The sequence below is a fragment of the Lepidochelys olivacea genome, assembly GCF_965140295.1.
Source record: "Lepidochelys olivacea isolate rLepOli2 genome assembly, chromosome: 1".
Taxonomy (NCBI): Eukaryota; Metazoa; Chordata; order Testudines; family Cheloniidae; genus Lepidochelys; species Lepidochelys olivacea.
This window is the reverse complement of record NC_140411.1, coordinates 148,693,204-148,719,953: the sequence shown is the minus strand read 5'-3', so window position 1 is coordinate 148,719,953 and position 26,750 is coordinate 148,693,204. Positions and strand designations below refer to the sequence as shown.

At 41.0% G+C, this 26,750-nt stretch overlaps 1 protein-coding gene across 4 annotated transcripts in view; it reads right to left on the bottom strand.

The window, feature by feature from the left end:
• Window positions 1-1,636: 1,636 nt before the first annotated feature.
• Window positions 1,637-26,750, bottom strand: part of IL1RAPL1 (interleukin 1 receptor accessory protein like 1) — a 1,123,909-nt gene continuing 1,098,795 nt past the window's right edge. For all 4 annotated transcript variants that reach the window (XM_084649011.1, XM_084649010.1, XM_084649013.1 and 1 more), the window contains 2 exons: window positions 3,936-4,106; window positions 1,637-2,614 (listed from right to left, as the gene is read on the bottom strand). In XM_084649011.1, coding sequence (XP_084505137.1) covers window positions 1,896-2,614; window positions 3,936-4,106 — 890 coding nt within the window. In that variant the 3' untranslated portion in view covers window positions 1,637-1,895. The remainder of the gene's footprint in view (window positions 2,615-3,935; window positions 4,107-26,750) is intronic.

Below are 26,750 nucleotides of genomic sequence, written 5' to 3'. Positions count from 1 at the left end.
GTCGTTCCTCAGACATTGTCAATATTGACTTACCCCCACAAATGCCCACAAACTGCAGGTTACACATTTTTGACCAATCACATCTTACTAATGAGACCAAAATATTAAAACTTGTATTTTTTTGAATATAGTGATAATAAGAATGAACAAATCACACAACATCCATTATATTGGCCAACACCAGTCAGCTGTTATGAAAATCCCTAACAGTTAACGAGTTGCTGAAAAAATTCAAAAGCTGCTTCCTAGTGTTCATGTTGTATTGTTGATATTAAAGAAGAAGAAGAAGGGGGCCAATCCTCTTCTGATGGTCATTGGAGCACCTCCACCAGTTCCATTTACACCAGCAGAGAATATGGCCCTTTAAAAAGAAAAAAAAATCTAACTCCACTCCATACATTTTCTTAAATGGAAAGTGACTTTTTCATCATTCGAATGTAAATATGGGTAAGATCCTTTATTCCATTAGTTCTAGAGATATCTGAACAGTGATTTTTTTTTAATCTGGGAGCAATAGCACACATGTAATCTGCATTCCTCAACGATGGAATCATGCATTAAAAACCAAACTAGTTTATTTATTTATTCAATAAACTTAATGGTTTTTAATGCTTCCATGTCTGACTTAAATATTAATATTATATAAATAAATGTTTATTCTTACAACATTGATGTTTGTTGGTATTCATAATTTCTTTTTTTACTACCTGAGTTCTCATTTAAATCACCTTGAAATTAATAAGGTTTTACTTATTGTAACAAGCTAAGACAAAATATAAAAATGCTCAAATGTGAATATATCATTGAAAAGTAATTACAGTGATTGGAACATTCAAATACAAGGGGAATCCATACTCAGCTGAAAAGAAATGTTTTGCTCTTACTTTTTAGAAAAATCCATTTTCTATAATACAATGTGACAAACCATAGTTGATATTGTCCTTCTACTCCCCTTTGGTTTGGAAGCCATCGCTGTAAATCTCAGCAGGATTTACTGCACTTCAACGCCTATTACCTTACTTGTTTGACAATTGCAAATAACCTCATTTGAAGAATTTAAGAGGGGGAAAAGAAAAAGTTAAATGCTTAACAAAAACAAGCAAACAAAAAAAAAGCTGCATACACATTCACACTATTCCAGAAGTGATCGAATTAGGGTTGTTGCTTTATATAAATAAAAGGGGTACAAATCAACTCATCCATAAAACAAAAACAAACGCTACTTTCTACACACTCTGTAGTGGTTACTATGAGGCAATTGATACATATTGGGTATATCTTGTTGTCTGACAGGCATTTACTGAGTTAAATGTTAGATGATCAGACTGTCTGTAGTGTTACCCAGCATGGGACCATCATAAGGGGAAGTGGGAGGAAAGAGTGTTGTCATGGGATAAGTAATGAAATTGGAGCTCAGAATGATAGGCGGGGTCCTCCTAAGAACAAAGGTTCTTCACAACGGTGAAATGCAGCAGGCATGGCCTTCATGTATCAGGCTAGGCAGGCCAACAAAATGGATGGTGCTTCTGATATTAACATAGCTTCGTCCAAGCATTCCCAAGAAATGTTTAAAAAAATTCTAAAACTATACTAATGGAGCAAAAAAGATTTCCTATCTATACAGCAGTCTCTTCATTTAAAAAAAACCGTAATATACAAATTCCAATGATGTATAAAACAAAGTCAAAAATGTGAATGGCAAGAGACATGGGTAAAACAGGAAGACTGATGCTACAAAGAAACTGCAAAAAACATATGTACAAGACCCTGTTTTTCCTCGTATTTTATAGATTGTAATGCATGTTTAACAGCAGCAGTCGAGGATGTAGTTCCAGGCACCAGACTGCACACTTAGCTCCTACTCAAGGTGGTTAGGGTCCCCCCTTGCATTTCTGTCACCAAATGACACTTGAAATACTGGTCTCCCGTGGCAAGAGGGGCAGTATCGCACTGTTTGTGTGAGCCTCATCTGGATTCTGCTCTCTGTTACTTTTTGTCTGCGGCCGCTGCCCATTGATAAGTGTCATAGGGATGTTGCAGTAGGTATGCTGGTTACCTATTGAGGTAAGAGGCAGGGTGCCAGTAGGAGGTACATCGTATTCATAGCTTCGATAATAGTGTTTCTGGCGCATCTGTGAATGATAAGTATTATGAAAGGTGGAGCGCAGATCTGGATGGGCAGTGGCAAGAGCGGTGGAGGTGGCAGCAGCCATTGAAATGGCTGAGACCGTCTGCAGTTCCCCAAAGGGCCCCTGCTCACTGACATCTAAAACCTGCTCATGTGTGATGGGTTCTATCCTCTTAAAAGGCATTTCGTACTGTAAACGTTTCCAAAATTTAGAATTCAACTTGTTGCATTTTGGTCCATGCCATTTAATGACAGTTAGAAGCTTGATGGTATGTTTCAGGGCCTCGACCTCCTGGTAGTTCATAATTCCCCGGAGTTCACTGCATTCAATCAGTATCACTTTAATTTCTCCAGTGACTAACATGTTCCGAAGCCTAGTTTCCAGTTCGAAGATGCTCCAGCCTCTCCTTACCACATAATTTGGAGTCATGACGATGATCAGTCGCTTGCTTTGGTCTACACATCTTGCCACGTCTTCAATATAGGCTATAAAAAAAGACAGTTGCTCAAGATCAGTCAAAGCAAGTATCTCACCCAAAAACCTCAGTGGAAACAACAGGGCTAAATTCTCCTGTCCAGGAACAGCTAGCTGAACACTGCAAAGTATTGATTGCATATATTCATTCAATTCCCACCCCTTTCCCCGCCCCCCATCAAGTGAATGGGTTTCTATTCATCAGAATATTTGAATTCTGGCAAAATTTTTGTACAAAGACTAATATCTGCATGTATGCAAGGGTATGCATAGTCATCATCATTCTTCTGTTTTAAGTCATTCTGCGCTGTAACAGAACAATGACCATGTGATTTAGGGTACCAATCATACACAATAAACTCACAAGTTACTCTTGTGTATGTTGCAGGGTTGGACCCTTAGTCTGTCTTTTTTTTCCCCCCAGGCATCTACAATGTTGCCTCCTGTGAATTAATGTTCAGGTTATTACAGATCTTAACAACACCTTTGCTGCTAATGGGTCTATTTTTTTTCTTTTTAAGATAAAAGATTCTTTTCTGCCTTTAGTAAAAATAAACTGAAATAATCCAGTAAGAAGTTGGAAGTTTGAAGGCTACATGGAAGCTATGGAGATGAACTTTACAACTTCTCACTAAAGCAGTAACTAAAATTGGACAGGACTATGCAAAATAAACATGATCAAGTAGTAAATGAATAAAACTAAGCTCTAATCAGCTAATTTTGCTCTCTGAAGATCTCCAGTAGCCACACCAAAAAATCATCTGCTGTGAATACTAACAGAATGCCATGGCATATAGCGTTCCTTAAAAGAGCCACAAATGTATCACTCTACTGTTGTATTAGTTTCAACACAAGTCTATTTTTCCCCATATAAAAAGCTTGATTAGTTTCTGGAATAAGCAAAGTCCTTACTCAGATTTTACTCAGTGCACATTCAAGGCCACGGGAATTTGTCCAAGTATGGACTGAATTAAAACAGATTAAGGACATCAGTATTTGATTCATAGATAGAAAGTCTCCTCACCAAACCCTACAAAATACTGGTTTTGTCATGTTTTCCTGTCTATGTCTTTCCTGAACCCTTTAATCTTAACTGAAAATAGTACCCAAACCAAATAAGCAAGTGCTATTTTAGGGAATAATGAAGGCAAGCCAACAAATATTCTAAAAGTGCACCCCCAAAATCAGATGAAATATTTTTTTTAAATGATAGAGAAAACTCAGAGATAAGATTCGGAGGATACTATGATAGAAAGCACATTATTGCATCATATATGTAATTTCTGTTTTCCCCATATAGGAAACACATACACACGGCCTAATATAACTTACTTCCAGTGGGAATCAAATCTCTATCTGGTATGAACAACTTGTACCCATAATGCTTTTCAAGCATATCTGGTAGGATCTCAAGAGCAAATCGTTCTTCTTCCCCAGTTTCTTGATTCCACTGGTCTGGATCCACTTTGGTATAGGACAGATATGCATCATAATCTTTGTTGTCTAAAGAAAGAAAGAAAGAAAGAAAATGAAGTATTTTGACTGGATCTTCAGACAATAATGTGTTTTCACTAGATAATTGTATATCATCAGCAAATGCCATAGATAAAGTAGCTAGTTTTCACATCCAGATATGGGTCCTCTCATTTATCCTGTTTTGACACTGATGGAGTTATGCTTAATTTATACTGATGTAAGAGAGCCCATGGTCTTACCCTGAAGGTGATTTGTGCATATATATTTGTATGGATGGCTGTAAAGGGAATCAGTTCACCTGTTTGTTTGTTTTTTTTTTTTTTGGTGTTATTTGAGCAGAGGGAGATAATTCCACTAAAGCAAAAAATAATGTAAAGCCTTTTCTAGCCTTGAGAAAAGAAAGTAAATATCTATGTTAGTGCAAAATTTGCATATTTAAAAACACAAAAGTCCAGAAATGAAATAGTTACGGTTAATTAACATGCACTGCATGTTTGTACTGCAATATCTTAGACTACCTTAATATATGCAATGCCGAACATATATACAGTGGCCCAGAACACCCAGTCAAGCTGAATTCTGCTCAGTGCAAGACTGGAGAAGTTGATGGAGGGCAAAGGTGGCTTTATGCCTTACTGTTGCTCAAAGTTAAGTCTGCTGCCTAAAGTTTGCTGATCTAGCACCCAGGGACTGCTGACCATGTCCCACATCATGGGCCCAGAAGCGTTTAGTGTAAATGATGCTCTATGCCACCCTCAGTTTCTCCTATACAGGATGAAGGGGTTAGGGGGGCAGGATGTGACCAAATATGTGGAATATAAACAAATAAAGGGCCCAATGCTGCAAAGATTTAAACACAGAAGTAACTTTACTTATATGAGCAGTCTGTCTTCACTAACAAGGTCAGCTCCCAGACTGCTGTGCTGGGCATCACAACATGGGGAATAGATGGCCAGCCCTCTGTGGAGAAAGAGGTGGTTAGGGACTATTTAGAAAAGCTGGACGTGCACAAGTCCATGGGGCCGGACGAGTTGCATCCGAGAGTGCTAAAGGAACTGGCGGCTGTGATTGCAGAGCCATTATCTTTGAAAACTCGTGGCGAACGGGGGAAGTCCCGGATGACTGGAAAAAGGCTAATGTAGTGCCAATCTTTAAAAAAGGGAAGGAGGAGGATCCTGGGAACTACAGGCCAGTCAGCCTCACTTCAGTCCCCGGAAAAATCATGGAGCAGGTCCTCAAAGAATCAATCCTGAAGCACTTACATGAGAGGAAAGTGTTCAGGAACAGTCAGCATGGATTCACCAAGGGAAGGTCGTGCCTGACTAATCTAATCGCCTTTTATGATGAGATTACTGGTTCTGTGGATGAAGGGAAAGCAGTGGATGTATTGTTTCTAGACTTTAGCAAAGCTTTTGACACGGTCTCCCACAGTATTCTTGTCAGCAAGTTAAGGAAGTATGGGCTGGATGAATGCACTATAAGGTGGGTAGAAAGCTGGCTAGATTGTCGGGCTCAACGGGTAGTGATCAATGGCTCCATGTCTAGTTGGCAGCCGGTATCAAGTGGAGTGCCCCAGGGGTCGGTCCTGGGGCCGGTTTTGTTCAATATCTTCATAAATGATCTGGAGGATGGTGTGGATTGCACTCTCAGCAAATTTGCAAATGATACTAAACTGGGAGGAGTGGTAGATACGCTGGAGGGGAGGGATAGGATACAGAAGGACCTAGACAAATTGGAGAATTGGGCCAAAAGAAATCTGATGAGGTTCAATAAGGATAAGTGCAGGGTCCTGCACTTAGGACGGAAGAACCCAATGCACAGCTACAGACTAGGGACCGAATGGCTAGGCAGCAGCTCTGCGGAAAATAACCTAGGGGTGACAGTGGACGAGAAGCTGGATATGAGTCAGCAGTGTGCCCTTGTTGCCAAGAAGGCCAATGGCATTTTGGGATGTATAAGTAGGGGCATAGCGAGCAGATCAAGGGACGTGATCGTCCCCCTCTATTCGACATTGGTGAGGCCTCATCTGGAGTATTGTGTCCAGTTTTGGGCCCCACACTACAAGAAGGATGTGAAAAAATTGGAAAACATCCAGCGGAGGGCAACAAAAATGATTAGGGGACTGGAACACATGACTTATGAGGAGAGGCTGAGGGAACTGGGATTGTTTAGTCTGCAGAAGAGAAGAATGAGGGGGGATTTGATAACTGCTTTCAACTACCTGCAAGGTGGTTCCAGAGAGGATGGGTTCTAGACTATTCTCAGTGGTAGAAGAGGACAGAACAAGGAGCAATGGTCTCAAGTTGCAGTGGGGAGGTTTAGGTTGGATATTAGGAAAAAGTTTTTCACTAGGAGGGTGGTGAAACACTGGAATGCGTTGCCTAAGGAGGTGGTGGAATCTCCTTCCTTAGAAGTTTTTAAGGTCAGGCTTGACAAAGCCCTGGCTGGGATGATTTAATTGGGGATTGGTCCTGCTTTTGAGCAGGGGGTTGGACTAGATGACCTCCTGACGTCCCTTCCAACCCTGATATTCTATGATTCATTGAGTGTACATGAGTAAAGCTACCGACACGGTTACGTTTTTGCAGCATTGGACCCCAATGGTGCAATTGAAATCATAATTAAAATATTATGAATGTTCTGACTTTTGAGTGTTTAAATTTGCACACTTAATGCTGCCTTAAGGTAGGATTTGTATTTAATATAGTCTTTTTCATTTCAATCTGAGGAGGAAAAAATCACCCTTTTTGGAAATTTGCTTGCTGTGCTTACTTGTGAGACTGAATGAAAGAAGCCATCATTAATTTTCATTAGGAAGTCAATAATGGCAAGTGCTCTGGAACTAATTCAGTGGAATAAGAGGTCACATTTTGATTTTTGTTGTGAAGAAAGTAGAGAAAAATCAATGGCAGGAGTAATGAAATGTTAACATCCTTTAATTCTCTAGACAGTATTATGCACAGGCCATAGAGAATATCAATTGCTTGTAAAGGAGGCCTGATTGAATATTCTACTGTGTGCCATAAGTCATGTTATATTCATTCAATGCTGAATTCAGCTATTTACTAACTATAAATCCTTTTCTCACTTTACTCCTTTTTACATTTTAACAGCTCCTGTTTAAAAAAAACATGCAGAAAGCAGGACTAGTGTTCCCGGTCTATACACAATGAATATATGACATTTTACATATTGTTCCGCTCCCCTCTCCCTGTCAAATGTACACTCTATACGCTAACATTTACAGATGCTACATCATACCACAGCCATACTACCAACTTTACAAATATAACTTTATATGAAATCCCCATTCTACGGTTTTGTACTTGAGCTGTATTTTCTTCCACATTGGTGTCAAATATCAAGGAGATGTGTTTGTGTGCGTACAACAGACCAGAAGATCTCCCTGAACTATAAACACTTTCTTCCTGGATAATTCCTTCAGTCATGCTTCACTGCAGTATTTGGAATATCAACATTCATCAGGACAGAAACAAGTCTCATGTCACAAACCAATGGCTTGTGACTTCACTGAATGAATGAAGTAGGAGGCAGAGGCTGATTACAGAGGAGAAAGCACCAGATTACACAGAAATAGGTTGTATATCTTACATTATTAATTAGCAATAAGATAAAGAGATTATTGGAAAACTATCATAAATAGCAGGGTGACACTTGGGTTATTTTACATTTTTTTTTAAAAAAATAAGATTTGATTGAAAGGTGCCATAGCATTACAAGTAGCAACAATAATGATACTTGCTTGAGCATGGCCAAGGTACTTTAAAATTTCTTGATTGGGTATGTGACTGCATGAATTTCTCTAGGGGATACATTATAAGGAAGAATGAGTATTCAGACAACCTGGTTTGAAGGTATCAGGGCATTTCCTATTGAGACAGTTTGTACATTTCTAATCTGAGCGAAAATTGTTTGCATTCTCTCATTGTTTTCTTGCTTAAATGCAACAGTGTAATATTTATTTCAACAATACCTTTCTTCTATACTGTAGAGGGTCCAGCTCCAGTGTCTCCACTGACTGCAACTAGGGTACAATTTTACAGAGAGACGTGATCTCTCAGACAACCAGATCACAGGTTAACGAGAACCATGCAGGTTAAAATTAACACCTTGACTTCCAACCATAAGGTAGAAGGCATCAAGCTCAGGTCATGGAGATACACAATATCTAGTGAATGTGTGTGCAATATTCTGCATAATGCAAGCAGGGCCGGCTCCAGCTTTTTTCCCGCTCTAAGCGGCGAAGAAAAATCTGATTGAGCTGCCGCCGAAGAGGAAGAGAGGGAATGAAGGACCTGCCGCCGAATTGCAGCCGAAGACCCGGACATGCCGCCCCAATAACGCACGGAGTGCCGCCCCTTTCTATTGTCCGCCCCATGCACCTGCTTCCTTTGCTGGTGCCTGGAGCCGGCCCTGAATGCAAGGAGCAGGCAGCTGCATTCCTAATAGGACTTCATTTAGAATTCAGGGTTGTATATGTTTTCAAATTTCTGTACTGTAAATTTACATTTAGAATTCAAGAGGTACTGAAGAATTTAAAAAATGTATTAATTTCAGATCTGATTATCTTAAACACAGACTGTCACCTTATACCTCATCATGGCAGTTAAGATGACTGGCTCTTGGAACCTTAGTTTTCCCATGCCATGTCTTAGGCAGGGTTCTCTCTGATGAGGACCTCTGGCTTTGGAAATTGTTATCCTTAATTTCATTCTTGCTTTGCTCTCTTTTCTATTATTTAGGCCCCTAACTACCATGACAAATATGCTGTGGATCTTAGTAAAGCAGAATTTATTTTAACTATTTGTCAGAAAGAGTGACAAACAGAAGCACTGAGATAAACTGGCAACATGATTCCTTTGACCGTTCATTTTATGATTTAGAGAGACAAGGTGTGTGATGCAATATCTTTTATTGGACCAACTTGTGTTGGAGAAAGAGACAACCTTTTGAGCATACACAGAGCTCTTCTTCAGGTCTGGGAAAGGTACTCAGAGCAGGAGCAGAAGTGCCCTAAAAGGAGGGGAAAACAGATGCTTGAACCGTGGCCCCAGCCCCATGCCACGCCGCCATATTGTCCTTTCTCCCCAAGCCCCCACCTTCGCACTGTCTATGCCTCCTGAGGCCCTGGCCTCGCACTGCCCCTTCTCCCCAAGGCCCCAACCTCACACCACCTCTGCCCCCGTGCCCCGTCCCCGCACTGCCTCTTCCTCTGGTCTGTCTGTTCTGGCGTGCCTGACTCAGAGGCCATGCCTACATACAAAATTAAGTCGACCTAGCTTACATCAGCATACAGCTACCACAGGAATTACATCACTTATGTGTGTCTACACTTTGCTGCTTGTGTCAGCAGTACGTATCGTCACCAGCATAGCTTGTATCTATTGTACTGTTACTGTGGGGCATTATAGAAAGGCTCCTGAAAGCCAGTAACAGTTGACATAAACAACACAGTGTCTACACTGACACTGCTTCGCCCTAACTACATTGACCTTGACACTACGCCACTCATGGATGTGGAGTTATTAAGTTGGCATAGTTGGGTAGTTATATCGGTGGGAGCAAAATTTAAATTAAACATTTATAGAATCATAGACTCGTAGGACCGGTGAGGAGGAGCTGACCAGCCCTCTGTGGAGAAAGAAGTGGTTCGGGACTATTTAGAAAAGCTGGACAAGCACAAGTCCATGGGGCCGGATGCGCTGCATCTGAGAGTGCTAAAGGAGTTGGCGGATGTGATTGCAGAGCCATTGGCCATTATCTTTGAAAACTCATGGCGATCGGGGAAAGTCCTGGACGACTGGAAAAAGGCTAATGTAGTGCCCATCTTTAAAAAAGGGAAGAAAGAGGATCCTGGGAACTACAGGCCAGTCAGCTTCACCTGAGTCCCTGGAAAAATCATGGAGCAGGTCCTCAAGGAATCAATTCCGAAGCACTTGAGGAGAGGAAAGTGATCAGGAACAATCAGCATGGATTCACCAAGGGCAAGTCATGCCTGACTAATCTAATTGCCTTCTATGATGAGATAACTGGTTTTGTGGATGAGAGGAAAGCAGTGGACGTGTTGTTCCTTGACTTTAGCAAAGCTTTTGACACGGTCTCCCACAGTATTCTTGCCAGTAAGTTAAAGTATGGGCTGGATGAATGGACTATAAGGTGGATAGAAAGCTGGGTAATCGTCGGGATCAATGGGTAGTGATCAATGGCTCCATGTCTAGTTGGCAGCCGGTGTCAAGTGGAGTGCCCCAGGGGTTGGTCCTGGGGCCGGTTTTGTTCAATATCTTCATAAATGATCTGGAGGATGGTGTGGATTGCATCCTCAGCAAGTTTGCAGATAACACTAAACTGGGAGGAGAGGTAGATACGCTGGAGGGTAGGGATAGGATACAGAGGGCCCTAGACAAATTAGAGGATTGGGCCAAAAAAAATCTGATGAGGTTCAACAAAGACAAGTGCAGAGTCCTGCACTTAGGACGGAAGAATCCCATGCGCCGTTACAGACTAGGGACTGAATGACTAGGCAGCAGTTCTGCAGAAAAGGACCTAGGGGTTACAGTGGACGAGAAGCTGGATATGAGTCAACAGTGTGCCCTTGTTGCCAAGAAGGCCAGTGGCATTTTGGGCTGTATAATGACATTTGGGGATGTATAAGTAGGGGCATTGCCAGCAGATCGTTCCCCTCTATTCAACATTGGTGAGGCCTCATCTGGAGTATTGTGTCCAGTTTTGGGCCCCACACTACAAGAAGGATGTGAAAAAATTGGAAAACATCCAGCGGAGGGCAACAAAAATGATTAGGGGACTGGAACACATGACTTATGAGGAGAGGCTGAGGGAACTGGGATTGTTTAGTCTGCAGAAGAGAAGAATGAGGGGGGATTTGATAGCTACTTTCAACTACCTGAAAGGGGGTTCCAAAGAGGATGGATCTAGACTGTTCTCAGTGGTAGCAGATGACAGAACAAGGAGTAATGGTCTCAAGTTGCAGTGAGGGGGGTTTAGGTTGGATATCAGGAAAAACTTTTTCACTAGGAGGGTGGTGAAACACTGGAATGCGTTACCTAGGGAGGTGGTGGAATCTCCTTCCTTAGACGTTTTTAAGGTCAGGCTTGACAAAGCCATGGGTGGGATGATTTAGTTGGGGATTGGTCCTGCTTTGAGCAGGGGGTTGGACTAGATGACCTCCTGAGGTCCCTTCCAACCCTGATATTCTATGATTCTATGACTGGAAGAGATCTTGAGAGGTCATCTAGTCCGGTCCCCTGCATTCATGACGGGTCTAAGTATTATCTAGACCATCCCTGACAGGTGTTTTTCTAACCTGCTGTTAAAAATCTCCAATGATAGACATTCCACAATCTCCCTAGCCAATTTATACCAGTGTTTCACTACTCTGACAGGAAGTTTTTCCTAATGTCCAACCGAAACTGCCCTTGCTACAGTTGAAGGCCATTGCTTCTTGTCCTATCCTCAAAAGTTAAGGAAAACATGTTTCTCCTTTCTCCTTGTAATAACCTTTTATATACTTGAAAAGTATTATCATGTCCCCTCTCAGTCTGCTATTCTCCAGACTAAACAAAGGTTAGTTTTTTTTTCAATCTTCCCATGTTTTCTAGACCTTTAATAATTTTTGTTGCTCTTCTCTTGACTTTCTCCATTTGTCCACATCCTATCTGAAATGTGGCATCCAGAACTGGACACAATACTCCAGTTGAGGCCTTATCAGTGTGGAGTACAGCGGAAGAATTACTTCTCATGTCTTGCTTACAACAATCCTGCTAATACATCAAGGAATGATGTTTGCTTTTTTTGAAACAGTGTTACACTGTTGACTCATATATAGCTTTTGATCCACTATGACCCCCAGGTCCCTTTCCACAGTACTCCTTCCTAGGCAGTCATTTCCCATTTTGTATGTGTGCAACTGATTGTTCATTCCTACATGGAGTACTTTGCATTTGTCCTTATTGAATTTCATCCTATTTACTTCAGACCATTTCTCCAGTTTAGCCAGATAATTTTAAATTTTAATCCTTTCCTCCAAAGCACTTGCAACCCCTACCACTGTGGTGCCATTAACAAAGATTATAGGTGTACTCTATATGCCATTATCTAAATCATGGATGAAGATACTGAACAGAACTGGACCCAGAACTGATCTCTGCATGACCCCACTCAAAATGCTCTTCCATCTTCACTGTGAACCACTGTTAACTCCTCTCTGGGAATGGTTTTCCAGCTAGTTATGCACCCACCTTATAGTACAGTAACTCCTCACTTAAAGTCGTCCCGGTTAACGTTGTTTCATTGTAATCAATCACTGATCAATTAGGGAACATGCTCGTTTAAAATTATGCAATGCTCCCTTATAACGTCATTTGGCAGCCACCTGCTTTGTCCACTGCTTGCAGAAAGAGCAGCCCATTGGAGCTATCTGGTGGGGGCTTGGAACCAGGGTGGACCGGCAGCCTCCCCTCCCCTAAGTTCCCTGTGCAGCAGCCGCCCAGCAGGCTACCAATTGCTGGCAGTTCAGCTGTCCCTCCCCCCACTGCCATGTGCTGCTCCTGCCCTTCTCCTTGGAGCTGCTCCTGGGAGCCTCCTGATTGCTGGGTAGGGGGGAGGGAAGAAAGAGAGGGGCTAATGTCAGGGTGTCCCCCTGCCCCCACTTACCCAATTTCCATAGAGCAGGGGGACACACGACAGGGCTCAGTAGGGGGGGAGCTTCCTGGCAGCAGCTGCAGTCTCAGCTTGCTGATCTACTTAACAAGGCAGTATACTTAAGAGTGGGGTCAGCGTACTTGAAGGGGAAATGCGCATCTCCCTCTCTCTCACACACACGGTGTCTATCTCTGGCTGCCATGCTGTCTCCCCTCCCTCCATTTGTGCTGCCTTGTAAAGTGTGAGGCTATGTTAACAACGAGTTAACCCTTGACGGCTCAGCCAATTGCTAGTTCATCATTTAGCAGTAAGGAATCCCCATGGAAATATCCCACCCTCTCACTTCACCACCTCAACCAAGCTTCACAATCATCATTGCTGTGTACCAGTATTAAATTGTTTGTTTAAAACTTATAGTGTCTCTGTGTGTGTATACACACACACACACACATACACACATGTATATATATATATACATACACACACATATATGTATATATGGATATATATATATACACACACACACACACAAAATATAGTCTTTTGTCTGGTGAAAAAAATTTCCCTGGAACCTGACTGCCCCTATTTACATTAATTCTTATGGGGAAATTGGATTCACTTAACATCATTTTGCTTAAAGTCTCATTTTGCAGGAACATAACTACAATGCTAAGTGAGTGTATCTCCATCTAGGTTGTATTTCCCTAGTTTGTTTATAAGAAGGTCATGCAAGATAGTATCAAAAGCCATACTAAAGTCAAGATATACCACATCTACTGCTTCCCGCCATCCACAAGGCTTGCTACCCTGTCAAAGAAAGCTATTAGGTTGATTTGACATGATTTCTTTTTGACAAATCCATTCTGACTGTTACCTATCACCTTATTATCTTCTAAGTGTTTGCAAATTGATTGTTTAATTATTTGCTCCATTATCTTTCTGGATTCTGAAAGTTAATCTGACTGGTCTGTAATTCCCCGGGTTGTCCTTATTTCTCTTTTTATAGATTATCACTATATTTGCCCTTTCCCAGTGCTCTGAAATCTTTCCTGTTTTCCATGACTTTTCAGAGATAATCGCTAATGACTCAGATATCTCCTCAGTCAGCTTCTTGAGTATTCTAGAATGTGTTTTATCAGGCCTGGTGACTTGCAGACACCTAACTTGTCTAAGTAATTTTGAACTTGGTCTTTCTTTATTCCAGCCTCTGATGCTACCTCATTTTAACTGGCATTCACTATGTTGGATGTCCAAATTGCTATTAATCTTTTTGGTGAAAATGGAAGCAAAAAAGTCATTTAACACTTCTGCCACTTCCATATTTTCTAAAAAAGAAAAGGAGTGCTTGTGGCACCTTAGAGACTAACAAACTTATTTGAGCATAAGCTTTCGTGAGCTACAGCTCACTTCATCGGATGCATTCAGTGGAAAATACAGTGGGGAGATTTATATACACAGAGAACATGAAACAATGGGTGTTATCATACACACTGTAAGGAGAGTGATCACTTAAGATGAGCTAATATCAGCAGGAGAGCAGGGGGGCTGGGGGGGAGGAAATCTTTTGTAGTGATAATCAAGGTGGGCTATTTCCAGTAGTTGACAAGAACGTCTGAGGAACAGTGGGGGGTGGGAGGGGAGAATAAACATGGGGAAATAGTTTTACTTTGTGTAATGACCCATCCACTCCCAGTCTCTATTCAAGCCTAAGTTAATTGTATCCAGTTTGCAAATTAATTCCAATTCAGCAGTCTCTCGTTGGAGTCTGTTTTTGAAGTTTTTTTTGTTGTTGTAATATTGCGACTTTTACGTCTGTAATCGAGTGACCAGAGAGATTGAAGTGTTCTCCAACTGGTTTATGAATGTTATAATTCTTGACATCTGATTTGTGTCCATTTATTCTTTTATGTAGAGACTGTCCAGTTTGACCAATGTATATGGCAGAGGAGCATTGCTGGCAGGGAGTTTCTTGAGCAAATGGTGTAGTTTCTTTTGGTAACCCTCAGTGGGATCACAGGGTAATGGCTTGTAGAAAGTGGTGTTGCAGAGCTGCCTAGCAGCCTCTTGTTCATATTCCGACCTATTCATGATGACAACAGCACCTCCTTTGTCAGCCTTTTTGATTATGATGTCAGAGTTGTTTCTGAGGCTGTGGATGGCATTGTGTTCTGCACGGCTTAGGTTATGGGGCAAGTGATGCTGCTTTTCCACAATTTCAGCCCGTGCACATCAGCGGAAGCATTCTATGTAGAAGTCCAGTCTGTTGTTTCGACCTTCAGGAGGAGTCCACCCAGAATCCTTCTTTTTGTAGTGTTGGTAGGAACGTCTCTGTGGATTCGTACGTTGTTCAGAGGTGTGTTGGAAATATTTTCTGTTACCCCACCCCCTCCAAAACCCCAATGAGTAATAGGCCTACCCTGTCCTTGGTCTTCATCTTGCTTCTAATGTATTTGCAGAATATTTTCTTGTTACCTTTTATCCCTCTAGCTAGCTCAATCTCATTTTGTGCCTTGGCCTTTCTAATTTTGTCCCTACATACTTGTGTTATTTGTTTATATTCATTCTTTGTAATTTGACCTAGTTTCCACTTTTTGTAGGACTCTCTTCGGAGTTTCAGATCATTGAAGATCTCCTGGTTAAGCTGGGTTCATCTCTTGCCATACTTCCTATCTTTCCTATGCAGTAGTATAGTTTGCTCTAGTGTCCTTAATAATATCTCTTTGAACAAGTGCTAACTGTCTTGAACTGGTTTTCCCTTTCGACTTGCTTTGCATGGGATCTTACCTACCAACTCACTGAGTTTGCTAAAGCCTGTCTTCTTGAAATCCATTATCTTTATTGTGCTGCTTTCCCTCCCACCATTCCTTAGAATCATGAACATTACCATTTCATGATCACTTTCACCTTACACTTTCAAATTCTACGTCCCTAGTTAGGTTGACCTAAGCTGCTTTGCGTTGACCTAATTCTGTAGTGTTGACCAGGCCAGATTGTCACAATTAAACACAAGGTGGAACAGATTGTTTAGCATAAGGAATTAACACATGTTGCAAGAGACCATTCAAGATGAAGTGGGAAGTTAATACTTCTGCAGTCGTAGAACAAAGGAGGGATAGTGGATTACTGAGTGTTGTAATGAGCCATAAATGCAGTGTCTTTAGTGAGTTAATGGATTTCTACTATCTAGCAGAGTTATGAATTTAAGCTTCCAGGCTCATCTTTTGAAGGTGTTATGCAGGTTTCCTTTGACGATGAGGACAGGGAGGTCAAAGATAGAGTGATCATTTTTTAAAAAGTGTTTGCTGATTGATGATATGACATTATCTTTTATCGTTTTTCTATGAGTTTATTGGGGAGCATAATGATTGATTTTTTTCACTCACATAATTGTTATTGCAGCATTTAGTGCACTGGATGAGGTAGATCAGATGTTTTGATTGTGTAGGACAACTGGATCACAACTGCCATGTCCCCACCAACAGTCATAGGAAAAATGAATCAGCTCACTGCACCCCCAGCAGCAGACAAAACCACACTCTTGATCATTGGTCGGGGGAAAAAAAGACTGACTCTGAAATCCCTATCAAATATTACATCCACCATAATCGCTCCACCTCTCAGAGCACAGCAATACAGTCCCTGAAATTCAATCACCAGACAGTGACCAAACCAGCAGACAAAGAGGGTACCATTGTAGTCCTCAACCATAATGACTACATCAGTGAGGTTCTCTGAGAGCATCTATTATAAATAACTCAGAGAAGACCTTACATTGCAATTCATTCAGGAATTTAAGAGTACAATCAAATCCTTCCCCAAACAATTCCAAGAGAAACTCTACAAACTCATACCCCACAAACCCACTCCAGAGACCTTCTACACACTTCCCAAGATACAGAAACAAGGGAATCCAGGCAGACCCATCATATCTGGCCATGAACCTCTTACTGAAGGAATACTGGGACTCATACAAACCACGCTCAAACCACACAAGTGGCCACTTTACTCCAATACACAACCAACTTCCTCCAGAAACTCTACAACATTAACAACCTTCCTTAGAACATCACCCTTGCCATCATGGAAGCCATCTCCCTCTACATAAACATCCTTCGCCTGGGTTCAAAATCAGTTCACACAAATTCAGCACATGAAAAAACAGAAACAAAACCAAAAACCCACAGCCAAAAGCAAAACCTAGAGACATGATGACAATACAATCTCCTCTTTCAAATGAGAATTTACTAATTTCTCCTCATTAGCATAAGAAGTGTTATTAAAGCTGCTATCAGTGCATCTTCAGAATGAAAATGTGATTGATTGTTGCTTGCCCTTTGGCTTTAAGTATAGATTATGCCATTTCAAAGATTTGTTTTTCTGAGGCTTGCATGCATTAGTGATAAACTGAATCACAGTCATTCACTGCCTGCTTCCTCCCACGTTTAGCAGGAAAAATACCTGCTAATTACCACACAAAGACAAGGAAGCTGAAGATTTCCTCTGAATCTTTTAGTTGGTAGAGATTAAAAGCAAACTCTAAATATCACCTTTATTTGTGAGAGCTCAATTTCCTTTAACTATTTGAAGATTGCTCTTTCTAGCTATTTATCAGGGTAGCACACCTTGCACTGCATCAAGTTGGGCTGCACAATCACATTATATTATGTGAAGTGATTCAATCGACACAACCCTACATGACATATGACATCCTATGACAGCCCCATGCATATTTATAAACATGTAGCTGTAGAGGGGGAAAGGATTACTATTATAGACATTTTTGTGAACTGTTTATTACATGACTCATTTGAAACAACTAAAAAAATAAAGCCGGCAGTGAGACTAGTTTGAACCAGTTTGCCCTCTCCCTATCCCCAGCATAGCTATGCAATTGAGGCCCCAGCTGCAAAGCACAAGTTCAGTGTATAGCTTCCTCCATCTTAGCCTCCCTCAAACAACTCTGCCATGCCAACAGGGGGTGGGGGATGGGAAGGGGAGAGATGGGTTTCATTAGTTCCACACAGAGGGGACCAGTAGGGAATGGGTCCAGATACAGTGTGCATAATTTCCCTTATAGGGGCTCAAGGTATCTCCACAGAGGTCTCGGTCAGCACAAAGCAGCTTGTATCCCTGCACTCCGTAGCAGTGAAACATAAAGGCAAACCTCTAGGTATCATTTCTACAATCTCTGTGTTGTGGAGGCCCAATGAGCTGCCTATCTGCCAGCATTGTCTAAACTGGCTCTGAAAGGTAGATATTAAGGGTGAAATGCTGGCTCCACTGAAGTCCATGGGAGAACTACTGATACATGCAAAAGGATGTGAGCCAATGCACAAAAGTTGTCTTACACTTCTCCAGGTGCTGAATGATAGACTCTACTTGGAATGAGTGGTATTATGTGCACACCTGAGCTATTAATAGGTTGGCCACCATTCAGCCCTCTGTGGCCTTTGAGGATTTAAATGGCCTTAACGACTGCAGATATTTTTGCTGAATCAGGCCATAAGAATTAGACTTGTGGATAAAAGTATATCATTTCATGGAGTGCATGTGAGTCAGTTGGTTGTGGTCAGCCCCATTGAAGCAGATCACAAATTCTGCTGTGTGGCAGATGCAATGTACTTGACCACAAAGCAGTTAACATGGAAAAACCAACACTGTTTGGACAAATGTCACAAGTAGCATTGCTAGGTCCAAGGCTTACTTTTAATGAACCTTACAGCTAGTTAGACTCTTCATCTCTCTCATGTTTCCTGAAATCCTGTAGAGCAGTGTTTCCCAAACTCCCAAACCGGCGGGCCGGTTTGTTTACCTGCCGCGTCCGCAGGTTCGGCTGATTGCGGCTCCCACTGGTCGTGGTTCACTGCTGCAGGCAAATGGGGGCTGCAGGAAATGGTGGCCGGTACAACCCTCGGCCCGCGCTGCTTCCCACAGACCCCATTGTTCTGCAGTGACAAACCGGGGCCAGTGGGAACCGTGATTGGCCAAACCTGCGGACGCGGCAGGTAAACAAACCGGCCCAGCCCAGCAGGAGCTTTCCCTGAACAAGCGGCATCCAAAGTCTTGGAAACACTGCTGTAGAGAAATTAATATTAACTGCAGAAACCTCTACTAGATTAAACAGAGCTGATCACATGCAGATTCCTTTGCTGCTAACTGTAGCCAGCAAGCCACTTCTGACTTTAACAGACGTTCCATTTCTAGATCAGTGAGAAACTTGATGGATAACTAATTCTCCACCTTCCCCAGAGTACATTTCAGCATAGAATAGATTCAGACATAACTGGGATTTCAAGAAAAGAAATAGAAATGAGACCAGATTCATCAATGCCATACTGATTCAAAGGCAATTTCATACAGCAAGCTTTGCTATTTTTAATTACCTTGTTCGATAAGAAATTATTTAAATAGGTATCAAGAGATTTTTCCCAATGATTTTAGCCATTTCAAAACAATAGTAACAAGTTCTAATTTGAGTGGGCTTCATAATTTGTGAATACACCGAATGTATTGCAGGCATCTCTTTTCCATCTCCCTCAACATAGTGAAGAGTGTAATTGAAATGTTTGTCTGACTGCCTAGTCATCCGGAGAATCTAAGTCATCATGAGTCTTTGCAAAATTTAAAAATGATTTCTTCCCCTAACATTTATTGAAGGTTAATAGAAAAATGAAACTCATCATGCATTTAAATAATGGTGAGTCAATTTTAGTGTTTATGAAAGTAAGGGTCTGTTAGCATTGGGATAGCCATAGTGCAAGCATTTAATGTGAAAAATTCCCAAGATATAGTAGCTCAGTTAATATACTTCCAGCTTTTCAAACAAAGACAAGTATGCTAATTTATCTGGTGGCTTTCTGACATGCAACATTTGGGATTACGTTGAGATTCTCAAACTTGTTTCAATAGTGATTGAGGTTTGGAGGCCCAGCTACATCTTACCCCCAACTGCACACATTTAAATAGCAAGTGAACTAATTCTGTAATGAGCTTTAGTTTAGTTATTTTTTTGCTACCTTCCAATCAATTCATTAACTCTTTTTGAATTTTAGAAGCCTAAATCTCATGATAAATCTCATTAATAAATTACACTGTTTGTAGGGTGTTTTATATGAATACTAATATAAACCTTTTCCCTAAAAAACTGAATTTCTGAAACACAGCTGATATTGCCTGAAAATAGGTAATAATTCAGAGCAAGTGAAAATCTGGTGTAAGAGGTCTGAAAGATTAATACAGTGCCACTATTTCAAACATACAAAGTTTTATCATCTATATTTTTGCTGACTTGAAATTGTCAAAACTCAAATATGGCATTGATAGATACACCAGATAGAATATTATTTAATTAACAAAACCAAACGGAGTAATCTATTATTAATGGTAGAACTTTTGCTGAGCTTTGTTCTAATTTCATATATCTAATGAAATTAGAAAAAAACATGTTTAGATTCACTCTCAGTTGCTCTCATTAACAGTAAAAATTTAAATTAAATTCTACTTCTGAAGATTTACTACTTGTTAAATAAAATATTAGATACATTAGAGTCTCAGAAGATTGATATGAAAATCCAGACACTCTTATACGAGTTTTAGAGTTCTAAAAAGATTATGACATTTAAAAGACAGTGATATTAACTATTCTCTCTATTGCTGCAAAATGTTTGCTAGTCGAATGTAAAAACTACAAAAGGAATATTACTATAAGGTATCCAAAGAATGAACACGCACTAAATGCTACCTGAGTGATCTATGAAAGGTCAGCAGAGACTAAACACGAAGAAAAATATTGACTGCATTATTCTTTGGATGAATTCATAGGCTAATGCAATTTGTGAACTGGGAGGCAGCCTTGCAAGGGTAAGATTTGCTTTGCTTTTCTGGTCACAGGTGGGTAGCGTAGGTTGGGATTTTTTCAGCTTCCTCTGTTGAAGCCATTTTTGTATAAATAATTAAATAGTCTGTGGGCAAGAGAAAGAAAGTGTCCCTATAGCCTGCTGCTTACAGCACTCAACAAGGAGATGGGAGACTCAGGTTCACGTCCTTGCACCAGTGATTAATTATTTATCCAAAGCGGAACAACTTCAACAGAGTGTCCCACATCAGAACACCCCATAGTCTGGTGCTTAGGGCACTCTCCTAAGAGGTGTGGGAGCCCCCATTCACTGTTTCCTCTAAGCTGCGTGCATGCACACAGATCCTAAACCCTGCGCGCACGGTGAAACACCGCGCACACAAAAATTTGCAGGGAAGAAATTTTTTGTGCACACGGCCTGTCAAAAATTAGAGGGAACATTGCCCCTATTCAAATCCTTTCTCCCATCAGGCAGAGTTGACTTGAACCTGGGTTTTCCACATTCCAGCTGAGTGCCCTAACCCAAGGATCGGCAATCTTTAGCACGCGGCCCACCAGGGTAAGTCCCCTGGCGGGCCGGGCCGGTTTGTAACGACCAGCACATCCCTCAGCCCGTGCCGTTTCCCGCAGCCCCCATTGGCCTGGAGTGGCGAAATGCGGCCAGTGGGAGCTACGATCGGCCGAATCTGACATGGCAGGTAAACAAACCGACCCGGCCCACCAGGGGGCTTACCCTGGCAGGCTGTGTGCCAAAGGTTGCCAATCTCTGCTCTAACCACTTGGCTAAACCTTATAAGGGAGGCATTACCACCTCTTCCTTTGGCCACCTCTTCCTTTGTGAATCCAACCTTGTAAAACTGCCAAGAAACAAAATATTTCAGGTTGAATGAAATGGTTTGTTCACCCAAAATAGACTTTTTCAATTTGCTGAAATTTGTCAGAATTTTCAAATTTGGTTCTAACCCAACCTTTCCACCCCCCAACCCCCAAACTACCAGGGATCTGAAAAATCAGTTACATAGTTTCCTGAATTAGAATGAGGAAAAAATGGTTTGAAAACACAGACCCTCAACCTATGTCTTGAAACAGACTCCAATTTTCCTTAGGTTTTAAAAAAAAATGAAAAGAGTACAGTCACTCATTTCCCTTCCCTAACATACAGCACAACTAACTTCAAGTAAGTCTGCCAAACTGGGTTATGTCAGCTGTGATCTTCAAACCTCTCATATCTTTGAGACTACTTTGGGGTCAAAAGAACGTAATAAATGCTAGGATGACCTTTGCTATTAGAACACTCCAAAGCATGTAAATATTTGATAAAGCACCTGGCTAAGGCCCAGAAGAGATCATATAGTGGAAATACCTACCCACACTTTCTATGCTATATGAAGGGCTTTGCTAACTCATATGCAATTTTTAACATGATAATGTATATCTTTGAACAGTTATTTATTTCTATTCTATTTCTGGAACAGGTAGCTATATCTGTCTTCTTACAGTTAATCTTATAAAGGACATTACTATGATAATGTTAATTTTTATGTTAATTTCAGTTAAAATTATGCCTTAATTGCAATAAAAAAATTAGGAAGACACTAACAATAGAACCCATTTTTCTTTTAATCAATAAGTTTCAGGGATACAAGCTACAAACCCCCATATGCAGATATAAATTGTGATTTTACTTTTTGAATGACATTTCAAATGCAGCCAAACGCATAAAACTAAAAAGATTTAAAGTGAGTCAACACTGTGAGAATATAAATTTTAATTAAGAGGAGAAATCCTGCTTCTGTATAATTCTACCACTAATTCTACTACGAACATTTGGAAGGATTAAAGCTGCATTTCTGTGTAGCTGCTTTATTTGATAAAATTCAAAATTGATCTTCAAGAAATAACATTTCTTATTAGCAAACTGTGCCCGCAGCCAATTAGAACTCATGCACACTCAAGGTTGTTACTGCAGTGTTATTTCATTGGTCCCCAGGGGAGATTCTGTACGTGGGAATGTGTCACTAGCTTCAGCAGCAATTGCAGAGTTGTCATACCTGTATGGCCTAATCATTAACAAAAATACTTTCCAAGATGCCTAGACCATTTGCAAAAATTATATCCCAAGGTATTAGCAGCTAATTCATATTAAAAGATTCTTAAAGGTGTCCTCCTTTTTTCATAATGCATGGGCTTGTCTACACATAGAGTTGTTCCTGATTACCTCCACATGTTTCAGAATAAGAAGTGCCTTGTTCCTGTTCAGCTTAACTCACAATCCGCAGAAGTTATAAAGAACTATCGATGACCTTCTTTTGTCTTGACAAAATCTGATGTGGATGATCCCATGTGAGCCTTGCCAGTATTTTGCTACAGAAATGGGGGTGAAGGAGAAGGTGCCCATAGGAAGGTGGTTTATATAAGCAGTCCCACTTCCAACAGTGATTCCAAGACAGAAACTGCCCTGCCAAGCCTTCTAAGTTGAGCACTGATTTGGCTCCCAGTGCCAAAAGCAATGGAAGCTCTCCTTTTCAGAAAGCAACCAACATAGAGTAGAAAATGTCACCACAGACCTTCTGAATCAATGCAAAGCCAGGGGCATTTCTCCAAGTTGAAGCTTGAGTTAGAGAGCTGATGAGGGCAACAGAGTTCTCATTTAAAGCTGTTAAATCCTCCTCTGCAAAGAACCAGTCTGAAAGACTCTGCCAGGAGGCACATCGAGTGAGGGGACTGAGGCAGGAGTGGAAGGACTGTTATGAGGAGAGAGAGGCCACTCTGACCTTCTTATCATCAACTAGTTCCTGTTCCAGCAAGGATCAAGGAAATGGAGTGAATGAATAACATCTGATAGCAGTTTAGTAAGAAGACTCCCAAACTTCACTGGTACAGAGTGGCTCACCCTGTGGGATCTCATAGGAGTGCTACAATGTTGCACCACCCCCAACTTAGCCAACATTATTACTCTAAAAAACTGAAATTGTTTCCACTGAATCCTGACAGCATTCTTAGCCAGCCCATGATGACAGAACCATAACTAGGCATTTTAGCATTTGGGGCAAGAAGGCATTTTCACGCCTCCTACCGGTTTTTTTTTTCATTGTTTTTCTGCCCCTGTGGCTTTGCACCTTAGGCAGCTGTCCCATTCACCCCACGTATAATGAGTAACAGGGTTTTGTGAGGATGGCTAGGAGAAAGAATGTTTGTGTGGGTTTTAGAGTATTCATCTGTTTATTTGTTTATTCAGCCTTTTTCTATTATTTCTTATTTCCAGTTCTCCTATCCACCTGTTCCTTTAAATAAAGCCACTCAGGGTGGGCTGATCACCTTCTGCGTTTTCACTCTTCAGTTTGTGAGTTTATTTATTCCTTTAGACTGTAAGCATTGCTCTCACTAATTTAAATTGTTACTCTGAGTTCATCTGAAAAGTCTGTGGATAGCACTAAAGCCTGCTAAATTTGCTCACTAACAAGTGTGTGACTAATGAGTCTGGGAGTAGTTAGGATACATGGACCACCTCCACTACTTGCCTTGGGTGTGGGCCAATGCACAGGGGGAAACTCGGGCTTTCACTGGTTCTCTTGACCCTTCCCTCCCAGTGGCCTGCAGTGTGGGGGTAGGAGGAGGCAGTCTCCCACAGCATCCACCCAGGCTGAGTCTGTCCTACCTGATCCTGCTGCCTGTGAATGACTGAGCCCATGACAGACCTGCATGGACCTGAGAGTAGGAAGGAGGGATCATTTGTGCCCATTGTTGGCTGGTAGCCAGTTTTGCTTTGCTCAAGCCCCCTTCTTCCCCATTCTTATCTAGTGAGTTGGATCTCTTATTATGCCAGGTACTAAGCTTATTGCCAAATTTTGTTTTGGGGTCTGGAAGGGATTTTTCCTATGCAGCACAATGGCTGTGTTTTGAGAGGTTTTTTTTTTCACTTTCCATCCAGCACCCCAGAGCTCCAGTTTTTGAATTTAAATTACATTTATTACAACTTTGGCATTTACATTGTGGCTGGGTGGGTTAAAAAAAGGGTCTGATGTGAGATTTATGTAACCCAGTGTGCCTCTTGGGCAGGGGCCCTGACCATGACATTACATGGTGAAGGAGTTTGCTTCCATGTCTAATACAGCATGGGGATCCCTTCATCTCATCTCCCCTACATCCTGCATGCAGGAAGGGAATAGGTTGGGACTCTGGCTTCCACCCAGTCTGAGCAGGCCTGGGGGAGTAGAAGGGCATGGTCTCAGACCCACTGTAGGTTTGTACAACCCAGGGCCACTGGAACAGTTCTGATAGGTAGTGTTTCCTCATTGGTTAATAGTTTAATGAAGTCATGATATCCACATTTAACCATATTCTGGCAAGCATGTCCCACTGTTTCTGGGTCCACATCAATATTTGGAAACTATTTCTCGAGGGGGAGACACCATATGTCCATACATTCTCAAATCTAGCACTGGATTTATTGCAACTGGAATTTGGTATGTAAACATCTGCTTCAGTTGAGAAATGCCTTTCATTCGGTTTAATAAATCTGAGCCTAATAATTAAAGACTTTTGCACAGAGGATGGCACTGTTATCCAGAGGTAAAATTTTCTGGGTGAAATCCTGGCATGCCTATTGACTTCAATGGGGACAGGATTTCACTCCCTACCAGGAGAGGTATAAAATATATACATATATATAACCAATATATATACATACACACATATACATATACACACAAAACTTTACATATATAAATATATGTTATATGTATATATTACATATATGTAAAGCATCTTCCTTTTTTTGGTTTCAAGACGTTTGTATATTCAAGAGAAGAAAGGAGAAAGAACTTATGGGATTGTCTAGCATGAAGATTTTGCATTTTTTTCTGTTGATTCGAGTATACCAATTGGTTAAGTTATTACAATTATTTTACTCGTGGGGAAAAAAGGCAACACTGGAGATCATTCAGTTTCTTGAAAAATATAAATATTAAATCTTTTGTGTAAATATTAACTGTTAAACTAGCTTTATAGCAGGATGGAAACTGGTATGAAATCGCTCACCCAGGGATTTGGAACATACCGTGTACTCTAGTGGCACAAGTGACGTCGTACCTTGTCAAGGTAGCTTCTACTAGCAGTAGACTGTAATAATAATTATACTTAGCACTTATATAGAACTCTATGTATAAGATTTTTAAAAATACTTAGACTCTTAAATCTATGATTAGGCCTGATTTTCTATGTGGCCTGATTTTCAAAAGTATTGAGCATGCAGAAGCTCCCAGTAAGCTTCTATTTTTGAAAATTTTGGCCTGTGTTTCACAGTGTTATAGAACATTCATTAGTTCTCTTAACACTCCAAAATATAACATGTCTACAATTAGCAGATGGGTAAAATGATACAGAAGAGACTTGCCTAGGTTACAGAGCAAGTCAGTGATGGATTCAGGATTAAAAATGGAGGAATTTCTGGTTCCCAAACCCACACTTTTTCCTATATTATATGCTGCCTCCTAGTAATCTTATAGCGTGCTGAAATTTCCATATGGATAATAGCTAGAAACTGACTATTCTGAAGGTCAGGAGTTGGTCAGGTTCCACAACCATGGGGGGAGGAGGGAGAGATGGAACTGGCACTTGAAAGACATGTATTGGCACATTGAGGGAGATGCAAAGTACAATGAGAGTTGATGGTGGTCTAACTCTGGGGGAGAGGCAGGGAACTGGCAATTGGGAACAAAGGTGGTTTGGGTACATGACAGGAGTAAGGCATGAGGGAGAATTTTTGCTGGAGAGTCAAGAAATAAGGCCTAGTTCCTTGGGCGGGGTCATGTGGTATAATCCAAGTTTGAGGTTAGAGGGAGGGATCAGCAACTATGAAGGAACACATTCACCTGCAATATCTTGATAGAATTAACTGAAGTTAAGTTACACTCACTCTAAAGGTAAAAATTTGCTTTCAAATACATCTTTCAGTTTACCCACATATTGCACAGGAATCAGATTGCAAAGATGAGAAAAATGAATGCAGTTCTCTTCTAAGGCTAAGAGAGAAGACAACATGATGAGCTTTGCTATCCTGCAGGACTCACACTCCAGTCAGGAAAGAAACTGAACACTGCATTTTGAGGGATATCTTCTGCTGAGAAATTTAATTG